Below are 17,805 nucleotides of genomic sequence, written 5' to 3'. Positions count from 1 at the left end.
CTGTGCTCACATATTATTAGTATATTCCATGAGTGGAAGTCACTTTAAAATCTCACTTCATTACCATTAACTTTGCAGACACGAGGAAATGCTTGTTTTCCTGCTATGCCCTTGATTAATTTTTCAAGTGAGTAATAGGATGCTCTTACACAAAGTTTAATTAGCAAGCTTTGCCAATGTGATATAGCAACTTTTCATATTTAGGAAGGTTGTGCACTGCATTGTTTTTTGCAAATAATTTACCAAATTCCATAAATACTAAGTAAACAAAACTTGCCAAACCTAACAAACTTCACTTAAGATTCAAATATAAAATTCTTACTAGGTCTCCTCTTTCAAGTTAACATGACATGATATAAACAGAAACAATGATTGTTTAAGAAAAGAGAATAAGAAAAGGTGCAAGAAATAGCTGAATATTCAGTGCAAAAATATTATAAACATTTCCGTAAATGTTGATTAAGAAAAGTGTGACAGGAAAGTGTCCATTGAAGCATTGTTGAAACCCCTGTAATGACTCTTAATGTGTCCATCGGCTAAGCCATTAAAATAGCTGTGCGGAGCTGATGAAAGTTGTATACTTTAGTTTTCCTCCTGTAGCAATTTTTCGATCACCCCTGACATCAATCTTCATTCACGCTGTCCTGTCTGCACTCTCAAATTCACCTTTTATGTGCACTGCCCATTGCTTTGGATGGTTAACCCCAAGTAAGGCATTGCAAAACTCATCAACTTTCAGTGCCTCTGTTGTTTGAAGCAGCAGTGTTCCACCGGTGTCTCGTTTACACATGTGTTCTGTCTAGCTTCTACTACCTATTATTATTATTCTTTCTAATTCTTCTCCACTGTCAGCTTCTTGCTGTCTCAACAGTTTACAATGTTGTCTGCGAACATCGCAATGCATAGCCTCACTGACTTCATTTGTCAACCTGTCCATCACTGCTATTTCTCTGATCTTATTTAAGCATCTTCAACAACCCTTTTATGATTTTACTAAATTTTCCATCTATTGACCTTATACCATAGTAGAATATCTACTACGCTGCCTTGCTCAGATCTGGGATGTCTTTCTCGCAACACTCCATATATATATATATATAAATAGAGGGAGCATTGTGCTAGAAGTCTAGTGTGTTAATGAAGGTGTATAGAGATATGATTAAGGCATTGCAAATTTGGAAAGTTAGTTCATAGTGGAATTTTAGAGCCTCTTGACTTAAAGATGTTTAAACTGACACCCTCATAGCACAAACTGGAATTGGTGAGAATGGAGCCATCAGTGAGTAGAAGAACACATCCACAAAGACTGTGTAAGTTAGCGACTTTTGAAACTGTATATAGAAAAAGGCTACTCAAAAACCACTTAGTACATTTAGTACACTTAATACACTTAGTATATTTAACCACTTGGAATACTATTTAAGCAGACTGGCTGCAAGATTACATAGATCTTCCTAATTGCTCATTAAGTAAGTGATATGGTAGAACACAAAAATCAGAGGTAGCAGCGTGCTAGAAATATAGTGTGTAAAAGCTAAATCAAATAAATTTCAAGCACAATGTAAAATCAACCATTGAAGGTAAGATTTTCACAATGTTTTGTTACACCTTGGATTGGAAAACAAAATGAAATGTGAGAAGAAGAATAGAAATTTGGATGGGGTTATGGATTTATTAAATACATCATGCACAGAAAAAGCAACTCTCTAGAGATGATGCATTTTATAAATAAAAAGACACATATTTAAATTTAAAGTCCCAGTTTAGTGTCAGTGAGGGCTTAGTTTGAGGATTGCTTTGCCTAACAAAGCAAGTGATAAACACTAAATGCTGAGCTGCTCATATTCATCACTAATCAGATGAGCTGTATTTCACAGGCAGTATGCAAATTACCAATGGGATTGTGGTATTAATCTTAATGTTGGTGTTGTCAAACAGCACTTAGTTTAATGGTTCATAGTTTTAGGTTCTTTCAAGCTTGAAATGATAATATTTGAATGCAGCCAAAATAGAAGAGCTTGTGCAAATCTTAGACAAATACTAACATAATTCTGATGAGTACAATAAATCGTTCTCCTGGAGTAGTATGAAACTACTCCAGTAACTAGTCACTGCTGTCATTGTTTTTGATAGATACTTAAATGTTTAGCTATGGCTGATGTTTTTTTGTTAAAAGTAAATTCAGAATAAGACTCCCATAGAAAGCAAAAATCAATTATAAATTTGTGTCTATAGCCTAACTGGGTATTTTTTCTTTATGGGATACGGGGAAGCTGGTCAGGGTTAACAACAAAAAAACCTTTTAGAGGGTCTGACAGACTTGAGATTATGGTGAATGTTCTTTATCTAGTAGTGCAATGATCCAAATGATACAGCAATAGATATTTAATAGTTCAGACTGAATCACACTTGAGGTTCAGAATGGCTCATATAAGTCCAGGCTTCAATCAAATAGAAAATCTAGCAAGACTAGAAAAATATTCACAAACACTCCAGCTAATCTAAATGAGTTTTAGCTATTTGGCAAAAGAAAGAATGGTAAAACTATTTAGCCTCCATACATGCAATCAGTGAAGTGCGAAGCAGCAGCGAGCTGAGCCTCACCTGGGATTGCGCAAACTCTCGCTAACTGCATTGGCTGCCATTCTATGACAGCATGTTCCTCCTCCTGTCACCAATAAAGTGGTTAAAAAAAACATTTAATATATGAACTGATTTTCCATAATTTAGCTTATGTATATAATGTACAGTGTATTTTTGTCACCAACTGTGTGTGTAACGTGTTTCATGCGCTGAGGAGCGATCAGAAATGACAGAAAACAGATTCGAGGTGAGACAGGCAGTTCTCTTGCCTCATGACAGGGGGCGCTCATGATCCCAGACATTGTGACTCCATAACTGCAGAGTAAGAGACAGTAAAAGCGATCTGGCCATACAGTAAAGTCAGCTATATATTTATAGTTTTCTCCTCGTACCACAGCAATCACTTATTAATTATAGCAAAAACAGACTGAATGTTTTTGTATTTTTATTTTTTGTGGGAAATATTTGAGTGTTTTTTTTTTTTTGGTTGTTGTCATTTGCTATGGCAACGAGCCTGCTCACAGCTGCGTTGATACAGAGAGCGAGAAAGAAGTGGTTTGTACTTAAACGGTTTTTCCCTTTGCTGTGGAGCACAACACTAAATTAACAATATCTACATGTCCAAGTTTGATTGAGTAAACGGAATTATTCTACGGTGGCAGCACGGCTCTGCATGACAAAAAATAGTAATTTTGTCTTCCAGCATTGTCCGCATGCGCGAAATTTCCTTATGTAAACAATAACAACAATAACATGGGTACATATTTGTAAATATGAATATGATTAAGTCAGTGTCTCACCAGCTATGAACCTCACCGCACGTCCCAGCATGCAATGTTTAGACATTATTCAAAATAGTTGCTGCTATATTTGCAACAAAGCTAATTTCACGCTATTCAAATAATTGTCTTTGGGGGATTAGGATTGGGATTGAGGTGAGGGAGGCAAGAGGGTCCAAACACATACCACATTGTTCAGCTTTTTTGGTAAAGGAAAAAAAAGACAGGACAAACAAATGTGTATATATAGATGTTCATAACTAACAACCACTTAGCAAGACCAATTAAAGTTTTAACTGTGGGGGGAAACTCTAGGAACCAATTAGAATCCATCTATGCACAGGCAGAGAATACAAACTGTATTAAGATCCTGGCGGGGATTTCAGTAAAAAGCCTTTTTACAAGGCAACATTTTTGACCCAAGACATTTGCTTTAGTATCTTACTCCACTCTAAGTTCCCTTAAATTTCAGCAACACATTCCAATTTTTATTCCCTACAGAATAGTACATTAGTCCTTGTCTGCTTTGCCTAAAATAGTAATACGTTATTGAAAACAGGAAACTATATTATGGCAAAAGAGGCTGAAACTTTCAAAAAAAGAATTTGCCTGTAGTTATAGAACAGAATTTTTTAACCTAAATGTATTATAAGAATCCACTGTAAACATACAACTCTGTTACACTACACAGAGGTCACCCGAAGTGTTTGCAACACTCCTGTCACAAAGAAATCAAGTAAAGCAAAAATCTGCCTGGATTTACTTTTTGGTTTCCTGTATGATGTTTTGTATGATGCTTTGTATATGTGTAAGTGTGTGTTTTCAGACCATGTCCTCTCAAGAAAGAACCTGTGAGGAGAGTCCAATACGCTAGTTATAATGAAAGCTCCTAAGGGGGATCGCAGCACCGCTTAGTAGGCTTTGTGTAGTCCATTCAATCAAAGACTTCCAACATGCAGGGATTTACAGGCTGCCACCATAAGCAGTAACTCTGAGAGAAAGAGATAATAATGGCAAAATTCTGAAAACAGAAACAAGTTGTATAGCTTTGCTGCTGTTGTTTTACTCCATTAAACTGCTGTCATTGCATCAATTAATCTTTTCTACCAGAAATTGTCCTCATGCTAAAAACTGACCACATTTATCTGTAATATGTCCACTAGATGAATCGGGGATGGACAAATCCCCACAGTGATGATTAGCTAACACACTTAAAATGCCATGAAAAAGTATTTTCCACCTTATAGATTTACTGTTTATGTCACGTTTAAATGTTTCAGCTCATCAGACTAATTTAGAAAAAGATAAAGTAATCAACCTGCTTGTAAAAGTTTACTGTAATTAACCCCATTTTTTGAGGGATCAATAGAAAGTTGTTTTACTGTCAGACCTTTGAAGTCAAGAAATCAAATAGAGCATTTCTGACAACATGAAGTAGGTTAAATGACCCCAAAAAGCAAGGGAGAAAACATGAGAAAAATGTTATTGTCATGTGTCAGTTTGGAAATGGCTACAAAGTCATTGGGGGATTTCAAAGCCAAAATCATTACTAACATTAAACATTTAATTAGTAGCCCAACCTGCTTCCTAGAGTTACACTAGCAGTACTCAAATTTGGGAGTAATTACTTCTGGTTAGACTGGTTCAATTATCTTTTCCCCCTAAATTAAATCTCAGTTTGAAAACTTTATTTTCTATTTACTGGATTTAGTTATATCAGGGTTTTTTTTTTTCAAAATATTAAACACCACCACATACACAATTACTTGTTAATTTTTATATATTAGCAGATTTGCGGATTTTCTTTAAATTAATTACAATGAATGATCAGATAGTAAAACACTGAAGTGAAAAATTATATTCTGTCACACTGGTCTCACTTTTACTTGCTGAGAGGCATCGATCGATTCACATAAAGACATCTGAGATAATTTATACTCAACTGCTCTGATCATTGCTCATATCAGATAAAAATCTGTACAGTTTGTCAGGGGAGCTGCCATGTGAAATTGAGAGGACAGGCAATGACAGATTGTTTCAATCACACTCTATTACCATCTTAAGGCAGGTGATCTGACTTTTCATAGGGCGAGAGCTCCAAGATGCTAATCTTGTTATTGGATTTCTGATGATAATGCCATAAAATGTCATCAGCTCAAAAAGAGATGCATCTATCATACAGAAGCAAGTGTCAGAGTGGTGACACTTTATTATTGCTGCTGTTGCGTGATTTTATGACAAGTTTGTGAGCATGTTTGTGAGACAGAGAAAAAACTACTTTAAAGGTCTAGAGAGAAAAAAAAAAACATTCAATATGAGAAGCCATGTTGAAGGAATGTCTGTCTGTCTCTCTCTAGCTTAATGAGATAATCTTCTGAATGGTAAGAGAAGTCTGCAGTTTCATATGGCTAGAAGGAAGACGGCATGCTGTGACTACAGGATACACCACACTCTAATGTGTCTTGGTGAACCCCTTGAGTATGAACTGACATTTTAAGTCAAGCAATGCGTAGGGCACTCAAAACTACAGGGCTGAATTAGGTAATATTATACAGACAAAAAAAAAAAGAAACAAGTCAGTTAGGAAATAGCTCCAAGTGACCTGAAATTAGATGTAAACAATACAGTTAATTGTTTACATTTACATTTAAAAGTACATGTAAACATTTACATCACATTCGATAAAGGACCAAAGTGAAATTGCACTGTTGCAGTTAATAATACTGGAAAGAACCCAATTCTATTTCATAAGAAAAGAAAACTTGATCAAAAATAAGTGATAATAATAAAAGCCACAGCTAAATGCTCATAGAAATGGAAAAATAAAATGGACCTCTTGTTGTAATCTCTTTATAGCTGAGATGAATAATGTAATTGAAATATTTCAGTGCTGTGCACATAATTTGAAATATTTAAACACCATCTCAATATTCACACTAAATGTTTTTTTCCAGTCATGCAAAGATTCTTAACTTGATGTTTTTTTTCTATTTTGTATCAATGCGATTAAACAAGGACAGATCAAAGTAAATGTTACAATGCTTTTCAAAAGTATTTAAAACCCTTCGAACTTTTCTACTTTTGTTATATTGCAGCAACAATTTTCAATTTCAATTTTCTGAGATTTTATGTGACAGTCCAATACAAAGCAATGATCAATGTGTAGTGGAAAGAAACCAGTTCATGCTTTTCCATTTAATTATAACCAAACGTAAACGTGGTGAGCATTTGGGTTTGCCACCTTTTAAATCAATACTATATAGACCATGATTCATTGCAACTACAGCTGCAAGTCTTTTTAATTTTAGCCCATTCTTTCTCGGATAATAGATTAAGCCAAGTCATATTTAACGGAGAATATCTGCAAATGCTAATTTACAAGTCTTGTCATCCTCAAAGGACTTAGGTGTGGACCTTGATTGAGTTATTGTAACACATGAATATACTATGATCTCAAACATTCCATCATAGCACTGGCTGCATGTTTGGGGTTGTTGTCTTTGTGGAAGGTATTTCTCCATAACAATAAATAAATAAAAGACAAAAAGAAAAACAACATCTTTGTTGCAGTCTCTGATGCTTGTTCAGCCTTTAGCAGGTTTTCTCAAGCTGTAGTTTCATCCATCTAACCATCCAGTTTGCCCACTTCCTGGTTCTTTTGAAATAAAGCATCCCCACAGTATGATGCTGCCACCACTATGTTTCACACATAGCCTCGGCATAAAGATTATTTCTCAACCAGCTAAAGCATCTTCTTTTACATGTCTTCTGCGGTCCCTACATGACTTATTGCAAATAATGCTTAAAGCTTTAATAATTTTGCCAATCTCCCATAAAGATTAGTTTACAATTCTCTCATCTACAGCTGCAGATCTTCAACTTTTCCCAAATTACCGTGGGCCTCCTGGTGACTTGCTCTGCCTAATTAATGTTCTACTTTTCTAGCCTGTTTTGGTAGGTTTGAAGTTGTCCCACACTTTTTACATATTAGGATGTACTACCACTACACTGTTAGGATCTCTATAGCTGTTTTATATTTCTTCCGGTTCACGGTTGTGGGATAAATTCTGTTCTCTATCACATTACATCACCTCCAAAAATACCTGTTACACCACGGCTGTAACATGACAGAATGTGGAAAACTTGAAAAAGTTAGATTTTTTTTTTGCAAGGCATTTGGAATTGCTCCTTCAATGGTTCATTGACAAAGAACATTTGAGCAGCTACTAGTAAATAGATTCAATGTGAAAGGATTTAATTTCAGTGATAAAGTTGCAGACACTGTGACCAGCAGGGTTTCAAATAAAGAGGAAAACCCAGAAAAAGAACACAATTGATGTTTAAATATTGACAGATCTTTATTCATATTGAATTAAAAATATACTTTTGACAGAATCATGTAACAAAACAAAGGGAATATGTATTTAAATGTTCTAGCTGAGGAGAAAAGATCAATTAATAGTATCACACAAAATGTTAAGATGACAAAGTACACCCTATAAAACTTCTCCATCAACCTAATCAGTAAATACAAAGAATTTATGACATTATAGAAAGTTCCTCCTTGCAGAGCTCATCGCTGAACAGATAAAATAAGATTCAATTAGCTTTCCCATCCCTGCATACACATTTAAATACTGAAAATTGGAAAATGATGTAGTTGCCACCAAAATCATCGGGTGCACAAGCCAGGGTACTTTCTAATCCTACCTGTACAAAAAGCTCAAAGTATTTTTCAAGAAAGACTTAAATATAAAAATCAGCATGATAAATATTAACAGAATCCAAAATTTACAAAGGATGAAATTCTGATCTATAACAGAAAACAACATCTCAATGCTCAATATTTGTAAAACAAACATGATCAGAAAACACAAAAAGCGGTATAAATAAAACAAATTGTCTTCAAGTGTGTTGCAGTACAGACATGTAATTTCATTACTCTAATCCTTAAATATCTGTTCTGCAATTTAATTTACATAATGAATCCTAGCAAACCTTGTAGCTTCAGCTACTGTAAAAAACTATGTGGGATAAGACTTCTGACACACCAACTGATTATTAATAATGTACTAGCTAAAATAGAACAATGAAAATAGTTATTTGTGATGATTTTGGTGGCAGTTTTCCTTCAGATAGTAGACATGGCTGAATATAGGTCTCAAATATGCTGAAAATCCAGTTTTGATATAAAAGAGGGAGTTCAGAAAAAGAGAAAAGTTCCGTTGAAGCCACAATTGTACTTCAATGAACAATCGGCCATGCAAAAAAAATGGTTTCTCATTGTTTTCTTTTAAATAACAAACCATTCTTAGGTTTGTTATTGCTACACCATTCAATCAGTATTGCCCTCTTAGTTAAAAACAAGAAAAACATGACAAAGCTAAGTAAATATCAAAAGTAATTGAGAAGATACTTTACTATGTTTTAGGTCCTCAACATTTATATTGTAAAGTGACACTGGTGGATTAATAACATTTGTTACAAATACCATATATGAATATCCCTAGCGTTGTAACAGTATTAAGTGTACAAAATTAAAAAGACCTCAAGAGGTCAGGTTACTGGGAAAATCTGAAGAAGAATGTAGTGGTGATGTAAAATATATTCAGTAAAAAAAAGGAAAGATGTCAGTCCTAAAAAAAGGCAATAGCATAGGTTGAAACACAAATTTCACTTAGTTGTGCTGAAAACACAATCACAAAATCACAGGAGCATTGATGCCTGGTGTGTGACCAAATGACCCTTTGCAGCTTCACAGCTTACTCTTAGAATTGCATTTACAGAATATATATATTCACTGAATGTATATATAGCTATGTACATAAAGAAAAAAAAAGTGAAAATTAGAAAACAAACTCAAAAAATGCATTGGTGTAAGGAGAAAAAAAGCAATTATCTTGTCAAAAGCATGTCTAGAGCAATGCTCTATTTACAGATACACCTGACCTTTTCTCTCTTACAAAAATATCTTCTTGTTTTTGTAACAGTTTTATGTTTAGTAAAATCTTTAAGCAATCCATTTTAGAGCAAAAGATAAGGATTTCCAATATTACAATTGTTTTAACACCAGTTTATTAGAGTGTAGACTGTGCTTTCCTAACCACTCTTTTATTCTGGTTCTCACGGCACTTGACAATGCACATACTTAGTTTAACACGGTGCCAGAATTGCACCATGAACATCACTGGTTTATTAAACCATCATTGCAGAATTTGTTTTGCCAGCTGCTATTTTAGTTAAAGATTTTCTTTTTTAAATGCAGACAAAGAACAAATATGTTTCTGCTTTTTTGACAGTGGTCTTCGTAATATGTGTCAACCACAGATGGAATATATTTTTGCTTTTAAAAAGTTCTAATGACATGAAAATGAAGTTATGAAGAACTCACTGTATAAAAAGATTCTCTGTGACCCAGTTCAGCAATTAAAATTTGTAAGGCCATCATTTCTAGACTATAATGGTAAATAAAAGATGAGGAGTGTCTCATATAAAAGCTGCAACAAAATATGATACAAACAAGCAAGACAACTTTTGTGTGGATGACAGAGACGGCTCGAGGCCGTATGGGGACTTGAATATAATTTTATTTGGGGTCCCTTCCAATTCCATTGCTGGACATAGCTTAGATAATGTTTTAAATTTTCTGGATTTTGATGTCTATGTATTATACATATACAATTATCAAAAATAATAGCGTAAAACAATTAAGTAAATAAATAAAATTCAAACTTAGATTGCAAAACTGAATCCATCTATCTATTGACTGGGCCCACTTACTATGTATGGGGGGAGGGGGTGCTTACATCCAGCGGTCATTGAACAGGGGGCATGATACACCCAGGACATATGCCAGTCTGTCACAGGGAAAACACCAAGGCAAACACACTTACAAGGGTAATTTAGAGTAATCAATTAGCCTAACTGTCATGTTTATAGTCTATGTGAGGAAGTCAAAGAAACCAGGGAAAACCTGGGCATTCAGGGGAGAACATGCAAACTCCACATTTGAACCTCTGACCTATTTGCCACAAGGCAGCAGAGCTAGCATTTACATCACCATGCAGCCCACAACTTAATCCACATTGCTTAAATCTTAATCATGTTACATGCAGCACTTGATATAGCATGTCTTTTTTGAAAAATGAAATTAAATGCATTTGCTTGTTGCCATTTTCAGAAAAGAAAATTGTTTGGCATCAAGTGTTTGGAAGTTAACACTGGCAAAGCTGAGAGCAAAAATCATTTCACAGAAAGCCCCCTTTACAGAAGTTATACTGAAGTGTTGCTTGAATATTTATAAACGTGACTCCTTTGACAATTCTATTGCTCATGGGAAACCCCTGCTGGTGCGAGGGTCCAAGTAGCTGCCTAATTTGCTTGGATTTTGTGTCTGATAGTCAAAATCCCTTTTAAACCTAAATTGTAAATAAGCCTTTTCTCACCAAATATAGCAAAGAAGTACCTACAGCAAGGTTTGAAAGGTAGGAGAGCACCAATATCTGATAACGTATGGTCAACATAAACTTTGTAATAGGAGGCATATTTAAATTACATTAGCACAGAAGAAACCTGGTTTATGTGCCTGTCAGAAGTCAAATATGTGTTTGGGTGGAAACTTGACAAAACACTACAGAAGTTGGAGGTTGAGAAAAACTTCTTCAACAGTGTTCACATTTTCCAAAGGCAAAGATTTATCAATAAACAGTTACAGGTTTATGAGGAACACCTAAAGATATCTATTACAATGTATAGTACTTTTTTCAGTAAAGATCTTTGGGTATGGACTTGAGTTGTTATAAACCACAAAATATAACAGCAATGCAGTATTTCCAACAAAGATGATGCAGGTGGATACTCAAAATTTATAAGACCCTGAAGTGCAAATGAGAGGGAAAACAATACAACCCCCCCCACAAAACATGTAGTTACACGCTATTAAAATATGCTCAATACTGACACAGACCAACAAACAGGAAAACATATTTTAAATAAATAAAAGTGTTATCATATACTCCATGTAGTCAATAAGTAAGTAAGTAATTATTAGCCATTTAAAGATGTTCATACGGCCCTGTGAGTGACTAATTTGACCACAATCACCATATTTTTGTTTTTACTCCACTCATTTCTGCCAGTGTTTGCTACATATAATTCAACAGTCACTTCTGAAGAGACATAAACAGTGGCATTTTAACTCTGCTAGTTTCATTGCAGTCACACCTCCTACCCTCCTGGCTTTTGTAATACTGACGCATTGGTTGGGTACATTTCTTGAATGCCAATGCTATAGTTTTAACCTCGCTGCAAGATTACAACCAATTGCCTGTTGTCCAGGGCTTCTCAGCTGGTGCACTGAGTGAGTTGTTGGGTAACATGATTTCCCCATAGAACAACAAGGAGAAAGTAGATAAATTAGCATTCAAAAAGCTAAAAGCCCCGGCGATGGCTGCCAGCTGAGAGCGCCAGCAGCTTTTCTCTTTCATAGATTGGCTTTATTTTTCTCAAGAGAACCATTTCTATCCCTAATGGTGACTCTTTACTGTTCTTATTGCTCTTACATGCACGGTCATACAGTGGTCTACAAGCTCTGCTACGAATGCCTCATAGATGATAAGCTTACAAAATAGAATTTTCAACACAGAGAGGATATTGCTACACAACTCATTTACACGATAATTTAGGCAAAGGTGATTGTTTATATAAAGTAAGCAGAATAATCATAACCTAGGAAAAACTATTAGCATATATAGAACAGAGCAATGGGTTAGTATCAGAGTAGAGTAGCAATATGTTAATTAATGCTTAGAAATTCACCATTAAATTCACATTGCCATTGGGTTGCACAGGTCAACAGAAATGTATTCATCTAGTGGGGTATTATGGCACCGATCTATCTTCCAATATACTTTTATTTCAACATCCATTCATGATCTGTCTCAGCTGGAGCTCAAATGGATGATTATTATTCCCCATAAAACCTGAGAGGCAAAGAAAATATTCTGCCAGGGAAACATCTGTGCTTGGTACAGTAGTAAATCATCCTTGCTGCTTATATGAATCTTTAATATAGAGGCACAGGTTGTGTAAGAGTGCTTGTACATTGTTGTATAGCAATAAAACGTTCATCAGGCTAGTCTGCATGGTTATACACATCTTTTCTTTAAACGGGGCAAGCTATTTAGTAAAGTATACTTATTCTTCAAAACATCCTAAATGGAAACTTGTCAAGTCCCAGTAGCCATTTTTAACTCTCAGAGTTTGATGGTGTGCATGTGATGTCATTTCCTTAACATCCAATGATTAGCAAAACATCACTATTTACATACTATAAGCTCTGTGTCAGTTCACCTCCATTTAACAACTATGCATTGAAATGGTATACCTTATTATTTCAGTTTCTTTTTGTGACTATAATTGCCTTTTTATTTTTGTGTATGCAGACCATAGATCAGTTTTTTTACTGTACGTCCAGTTTTTAATTATCCTTTAGACTGTTCTCAACCTAGTTTTAGTAGTTTTTGCAATCTCCTTTGTTTTCTTTGCTTAATGCCAATAATTTGACTGTTTCAAATAGACTAACATCCTTTTTATGACCACAAAATGTGTCTGAATATTTTGTTGCCAGCTGGAAGGCAAGTGTCTATGAAGTAACTATCCAATGGGATGCACATCCCTACTTGCTCAGTTAAATTCAGTTGGCACAATTGTTTGGGTCAGGTAGTATATGATTACAACACAAAAGCAACACAAAGTAATTAGAAGTGGCTTTCTGTTTGTTGGTAGATATTATTATTAACTGGAGTCATATATCTACATTGCCTTTCAAGGTTGGCTTTAATATATATAAGCGTCAAAGCAGCTGTAAAATCTCCCCATGCTGCGTACAGATCAAAACTTCCTCAGTATAAAATGTTCATTGGCAGAAATGCACTATTTCAAATTCAAAAGCTCGGGTACAAAATTATACATACTGCAAGGGTTCAAAATGGCAAAAGGGAAAATGTCCACCATTGAATTGGCTTAGAAAGAAGCAAAAGAATTTTATTATTATTTAATCAAATTGTGCAATTAGGATAAATGTATTTGTCTTACAAATGTGCTCACATTCATGGGTTCAGCAATGGGTCACATAATAAAGTGTAGTTTTCACTTGGGATGTCCCAATGCAAGACTAGAGCCTTGTATCAGCTCTAGTCCAGATCACAGCTTCTATTAATCATCATAAGGAGTCACAAAATCTCAAGCTGTTGGTAGTCTCTTCCATTTTAATAGATACTCTCAACAAGATACATGGCCTCAATTTTGCTGATATTTTTCTTGCATCTTGCATTCATCTGCACAACTTGCAAAACTGTAATATACCTTATACATAGTTTTTTTCCCCCCCTCAAATTTGTTTTTGTCACTCAGAATCTGATTATTTTAGGACATGTGACATGTCTTGGAGTATGTGTGGCATATAACCTTCTCTTCATATTGTGCTTAGATATCCATGGACAGCTTTCGTAAAAATACCAGACTTTAAGCTTATATAACTTTAAAACAAACTCAAGTTTTAAACCAGTTTTAGAAAGCATTTAGACCATGAATGGTATAGATTTTACTGTAATCATTATGAAATTAAAATGTTATGAAGCTTAAACTCAACTAAATAATATATAAGTATGCATAAATATGTAGTAAATACAACAAAAGCTAAAATATGAGCAAATGTGTTTAATAAGGAAGAAGAATAATTGGGAAAAAGGGGTTTCTGTTTTGGTGACTTGACCCTATAGTAAGAAAACTCAGCCTTCCACCCACATTACAAAAAGTGCAATATTAGAAACCAAACAAGTTATTTAATACAGTGAATTAAACAGCTAACTTTTCAAGATATTTCCCTGATTGAAATTTTGTGTCACTCATTTTTATATAACATTGTTATACCTCAAAAGTGCTAAAACATAATTAGCAAAATGCTGATGAAATGAAAATACTGGTAATGCTAAATTATACTTGCATCATATAAAAACATATGCATGAATTGCCTTCAGAGCAAGAATAACATTAGTTATTTAGCTGTCAAGAACATTAATTAACAACTGTGCCAAAGAAAGGCTTCACAGTCTTTTTGATGATAAATACTACTGATCTCGATCAGAGTTTTATGTGGCAACCAGCAGTATAATTATAGAAAGTCTGTCATGAGTAATAAAAAAAAAATCTAAACTGAAGTCTTTCACTGTCAATGTAAAAAAAGGAAAAAATAGGTCTACTCTTGAGTAGACTGTGATACCAAGTTCAATTCAGTGTTTCTGAAAACAGTGGTGCAAAAACCTGCTGTAGTTGATATACTTTTACATCTCTTTATATACGGATTGGTTCATATAGTTTTTTCCCCCCCTCTCTGTATAGTAATGACGTGTAGTCGGTTCATTATTACAGCTCTTAAGATAAATATTCAGACTTTTTTGGTTGTTGACTATTCAGGGTTTTTCCACCTTTGTCATTAAAATAAGGAACATAATAAAAACCTGATGGTTTAATAAACAAAAACAGTAAATTTTTTACTAATATGTCAGAGTTAATAGCTTCCCCAAAATCAACTTTTTTGTCTCCTTTTAAAGTAATCATTCATGCATGGCACCAAATCAAACATTGATTTGGTTGTTTGAGGCCCTATTTGCTGGATATATTTGTATAATAGAGCGGAAACATAACGTAAAATGTTTTCTGAACAATGCCTCTTTTAAATTCCCATCACAGCTGGCATATCTAATCACAAATCATTGCTACACTATTCGGGATATCTTGTTAAAGTTTTTCTTCTGTTTTTGACAAAACCCATGTCCAGCCAAACTGTGTGATTCAATCAACGTCAATGTAAAAGCTATGTCATGCCGGCAGGTAACGTTAATGCCAGCAACAATGAGGCTAACATTCTGTAGACAAACTCCAAAAGCAGAGCTAGGCTAAAGATTCTTCTTAAATATTATGGAAGGTAATGATGACATCACACAGGAACACATCATGGAGACCTGGGAGGTGATCAATGCTGTGGTGAAGAAATTACATTACCCCACAAAGTTTTTACCAATGCCTGAAGTTTGAACAGCTTGTCTCCTAAAAATTATTTGAAAGTCATCTAAATTTGAAATAAGACAAACAAATGTAGATTCCATCAATGAGTTATGTAAATTACTTATCTTAGTTCTAATGTGCATAAATATGTGCTCTGTAACCAAAGATGACACATACAACAGCAACTGCCTTTCATATTGTTTGTTTTGAGACAAATAATACAATTTCAAGAGTTTCAGCAGAAATTTATGTATGCAAGAAAAATCCAGTCTTTTTCCATAAGCTTGTATTTGCTTCTTATATGTGGATGCAAAGGCCTTATTTTGTGTCTTACAATAAATATAACAGTTCGTGTGTGTGTTTTTTTCCACTTAGTCTGTCTCACTCTCCAGCTGCATATATTCTGCTGTTGACTGGAGTTAACAGTAAGTCTCCAATGTTCGCAGAATGCAGTGCAGTGTCCCTGCTTTAGATTGTGCTTTTGTGATCACTCAATGCCCTTTCCTCTTACTCATTAACTTCATGAGCTTGCATTAAAAGGTTAAATCAAACAGAATGACATAAGAGAAATGTGAGGGGGTAAAAGAAAAAAAAACAGCTGCAGTATTGTTGGAGACAGAATGAAGTTTTAAACATTTCCATTGTGGAAAATGTTCATTTAAAAAATTCTAAAAAAATATTCATATTATTCTGGACAGGGCCAAAAGCTCAAAAACAATGCTATTGAGCATTTTGTTGAAATCTTCCCTTCTTCTGCTCTTCACAACTTCCTGTTTTCTGCTGTTTCTGCAGAAGATCAAACTGCTCCAGAAAACATTTCAAGTGGTTGCAGGCGTACATGTTGATGTTTACTTGTGAACAAATGTATGGTTTCTGTTGTTGTGCCAGGCCTTCGGGCTTGTCCCAGGTCTGACATGCTTAATTGTTTTAAGAAAAGGAACGGACAAAGAAATGAGTTTGTGGGAATAAAATCTATGTTAGGTGTTCTCAGCATAACTTCAGTTTGGTTGGTAAGCCAAGATTCTAACCTGAATGCATGTTTCACATTATAGCCTAAACCCAATGTAAAAAGTCTGTTCAAACAAAACCATGTACACAACTAGTTTGATTAGAAAATATATAAAACATACAGAAGAATGATTTATGGGTTCATTAACAATCTCACAGTGTCAATGAAAATACTCCTTGTCTGACTAACTAGTTTAATTAGCCTAATTAGGTTATTTCTTCTTTTTTAAATAACACATTGATGTATACGTTTCTTGGATTGCTTTTGTTCTGTTGTTAAAGATGCCAGAACAGTTTTCTGCAGGTCAAACCAGATCCCTCCCTGAAGGAGATCCTCCAGTTTCGGAGTCATGTTTAAAAAGGATGGTTTAAGTCTTAGATGAAGCTGTCACTGACAGTTATTGTAGGTCTGTTATGGAAAGGCAGATTCAAACACTGAGAATAGAAGACTTCCAAATAGAATGATTATGACAAGTTTCCAGAAAAGGTGCAAGGAGGACCCAGGAGGGCAAGTACGGCAAAAGACATGATTTTAATCTCCAGATGCTACAGGTGGGTCACTACACCACAGTGTTCCTCTGCCTGTATGGAGGTGGTGGCAATACATTGCCAGCCTTCATAGCAGCCTCAGACAAGTATTCCTGGTTTTCTGCCACAGCAGGGCGAATGCGTCCATTCTGCCGGTAGAAGAAACGTGTGCTGCAGTCCTGCAGGTACTCGGGATTGTGCAATGTGGACTTCGGAGGGAGACTGTGCTGCCAATACTCAGGATTGTCAAAAGTTGCTTTCTTGGCTTTCTTATCAAATGCCATTGTGCTACTGCTGATACCTGAGTGTAGTGTGTGTCCTGAATGCCCTGGATGCAAGGTATGTGATGGATATGTTGGGTGGGGGAGTAAGCCAGGAGTTACCACATATCCAGTGGAGGAAACGATGTGGCTTGATGTGGATGGGTTTGCTGTCTGCAGGACTGATTGTGCAGTAGAGGATGAAGAACCAGAGATGGAAATGGCACCAGCTAATCCATTTTTGTCCCCAGGGCTAAGGAATGTATTCAGGTACAGTGGCTCATTGATGTACTCATCGTCTCCATGGGCAGACTGGCCTATTGGGGCTGCGGCAGCGCCAGCTATGTGCAAGGTGTGGCAACTTGCTCCATCTATCACTACGTGGGCATCACCGTTCCTACGACGTGTGACAAAAGGGTTTTCCTCAACAGGATGGAGATGATCTGGAAGTAAAAAAGGGGATTAAAGATATATCTGTTTGTACTGCCCAGTGTTAGAAGCCACTAGTTAAATGTGTAAATATATATAATTATAGGCAATTACAGCAATTAAAACATAAGTCCTGCAATATAAAATGTTCC

At 35.3% G+C, this 17,805-nt stretch overlaps 1 protein-coding gene across 2 annotated transcripts in view; it reads right to left on the bottom strand.

Annotated features, from left to right (window-relative positions):
• Positions 1-7,701: 7,701 nt before the first annotated feature.
• Positions 7,702-17,805, bottom strand: part of erbb4b (erb-b2 receptor tyrosine kinase 4b) — a 280,695-nt gene continuing 270,591 nt past the window's right edge. For both annotated transcript variants that reach the window (XM_028023799.1, XM_028023797.1), the window contains exon 28: positions 7,702-17,667. In XM_028023799.1, coding sequence (XP_027879600.1) covers positions 16,997-17,667 — 671 coding nt within the window. In that variant the 3' untranslated portion in view covers positions 7,702-16,996. The remainder of the gene's footprint in view (positions 17,668-17,805) is intronic.

Source organism: Xiphophorus couchianus, chromosome 7 (assembly GCF_001444195.1).
Source record: "Xiphophorus couchianus chromosome 7, X_couchianus-1.0, whole genome shotgun sequence".
NCBI classification, from domain to species: domain Eukaryota; kingdom Metazoa; phylum Chordata; class Actinopteri; order Cyprinodontiformes; family Poeciliidae; genus Xiphophorus; species Xiphophorus couchianus.
The sequence above is the reverse complement of the archived record's forward strand: the minus strand, read 5'-3'. Positions and strand labels throughout refer to the sequence as shown.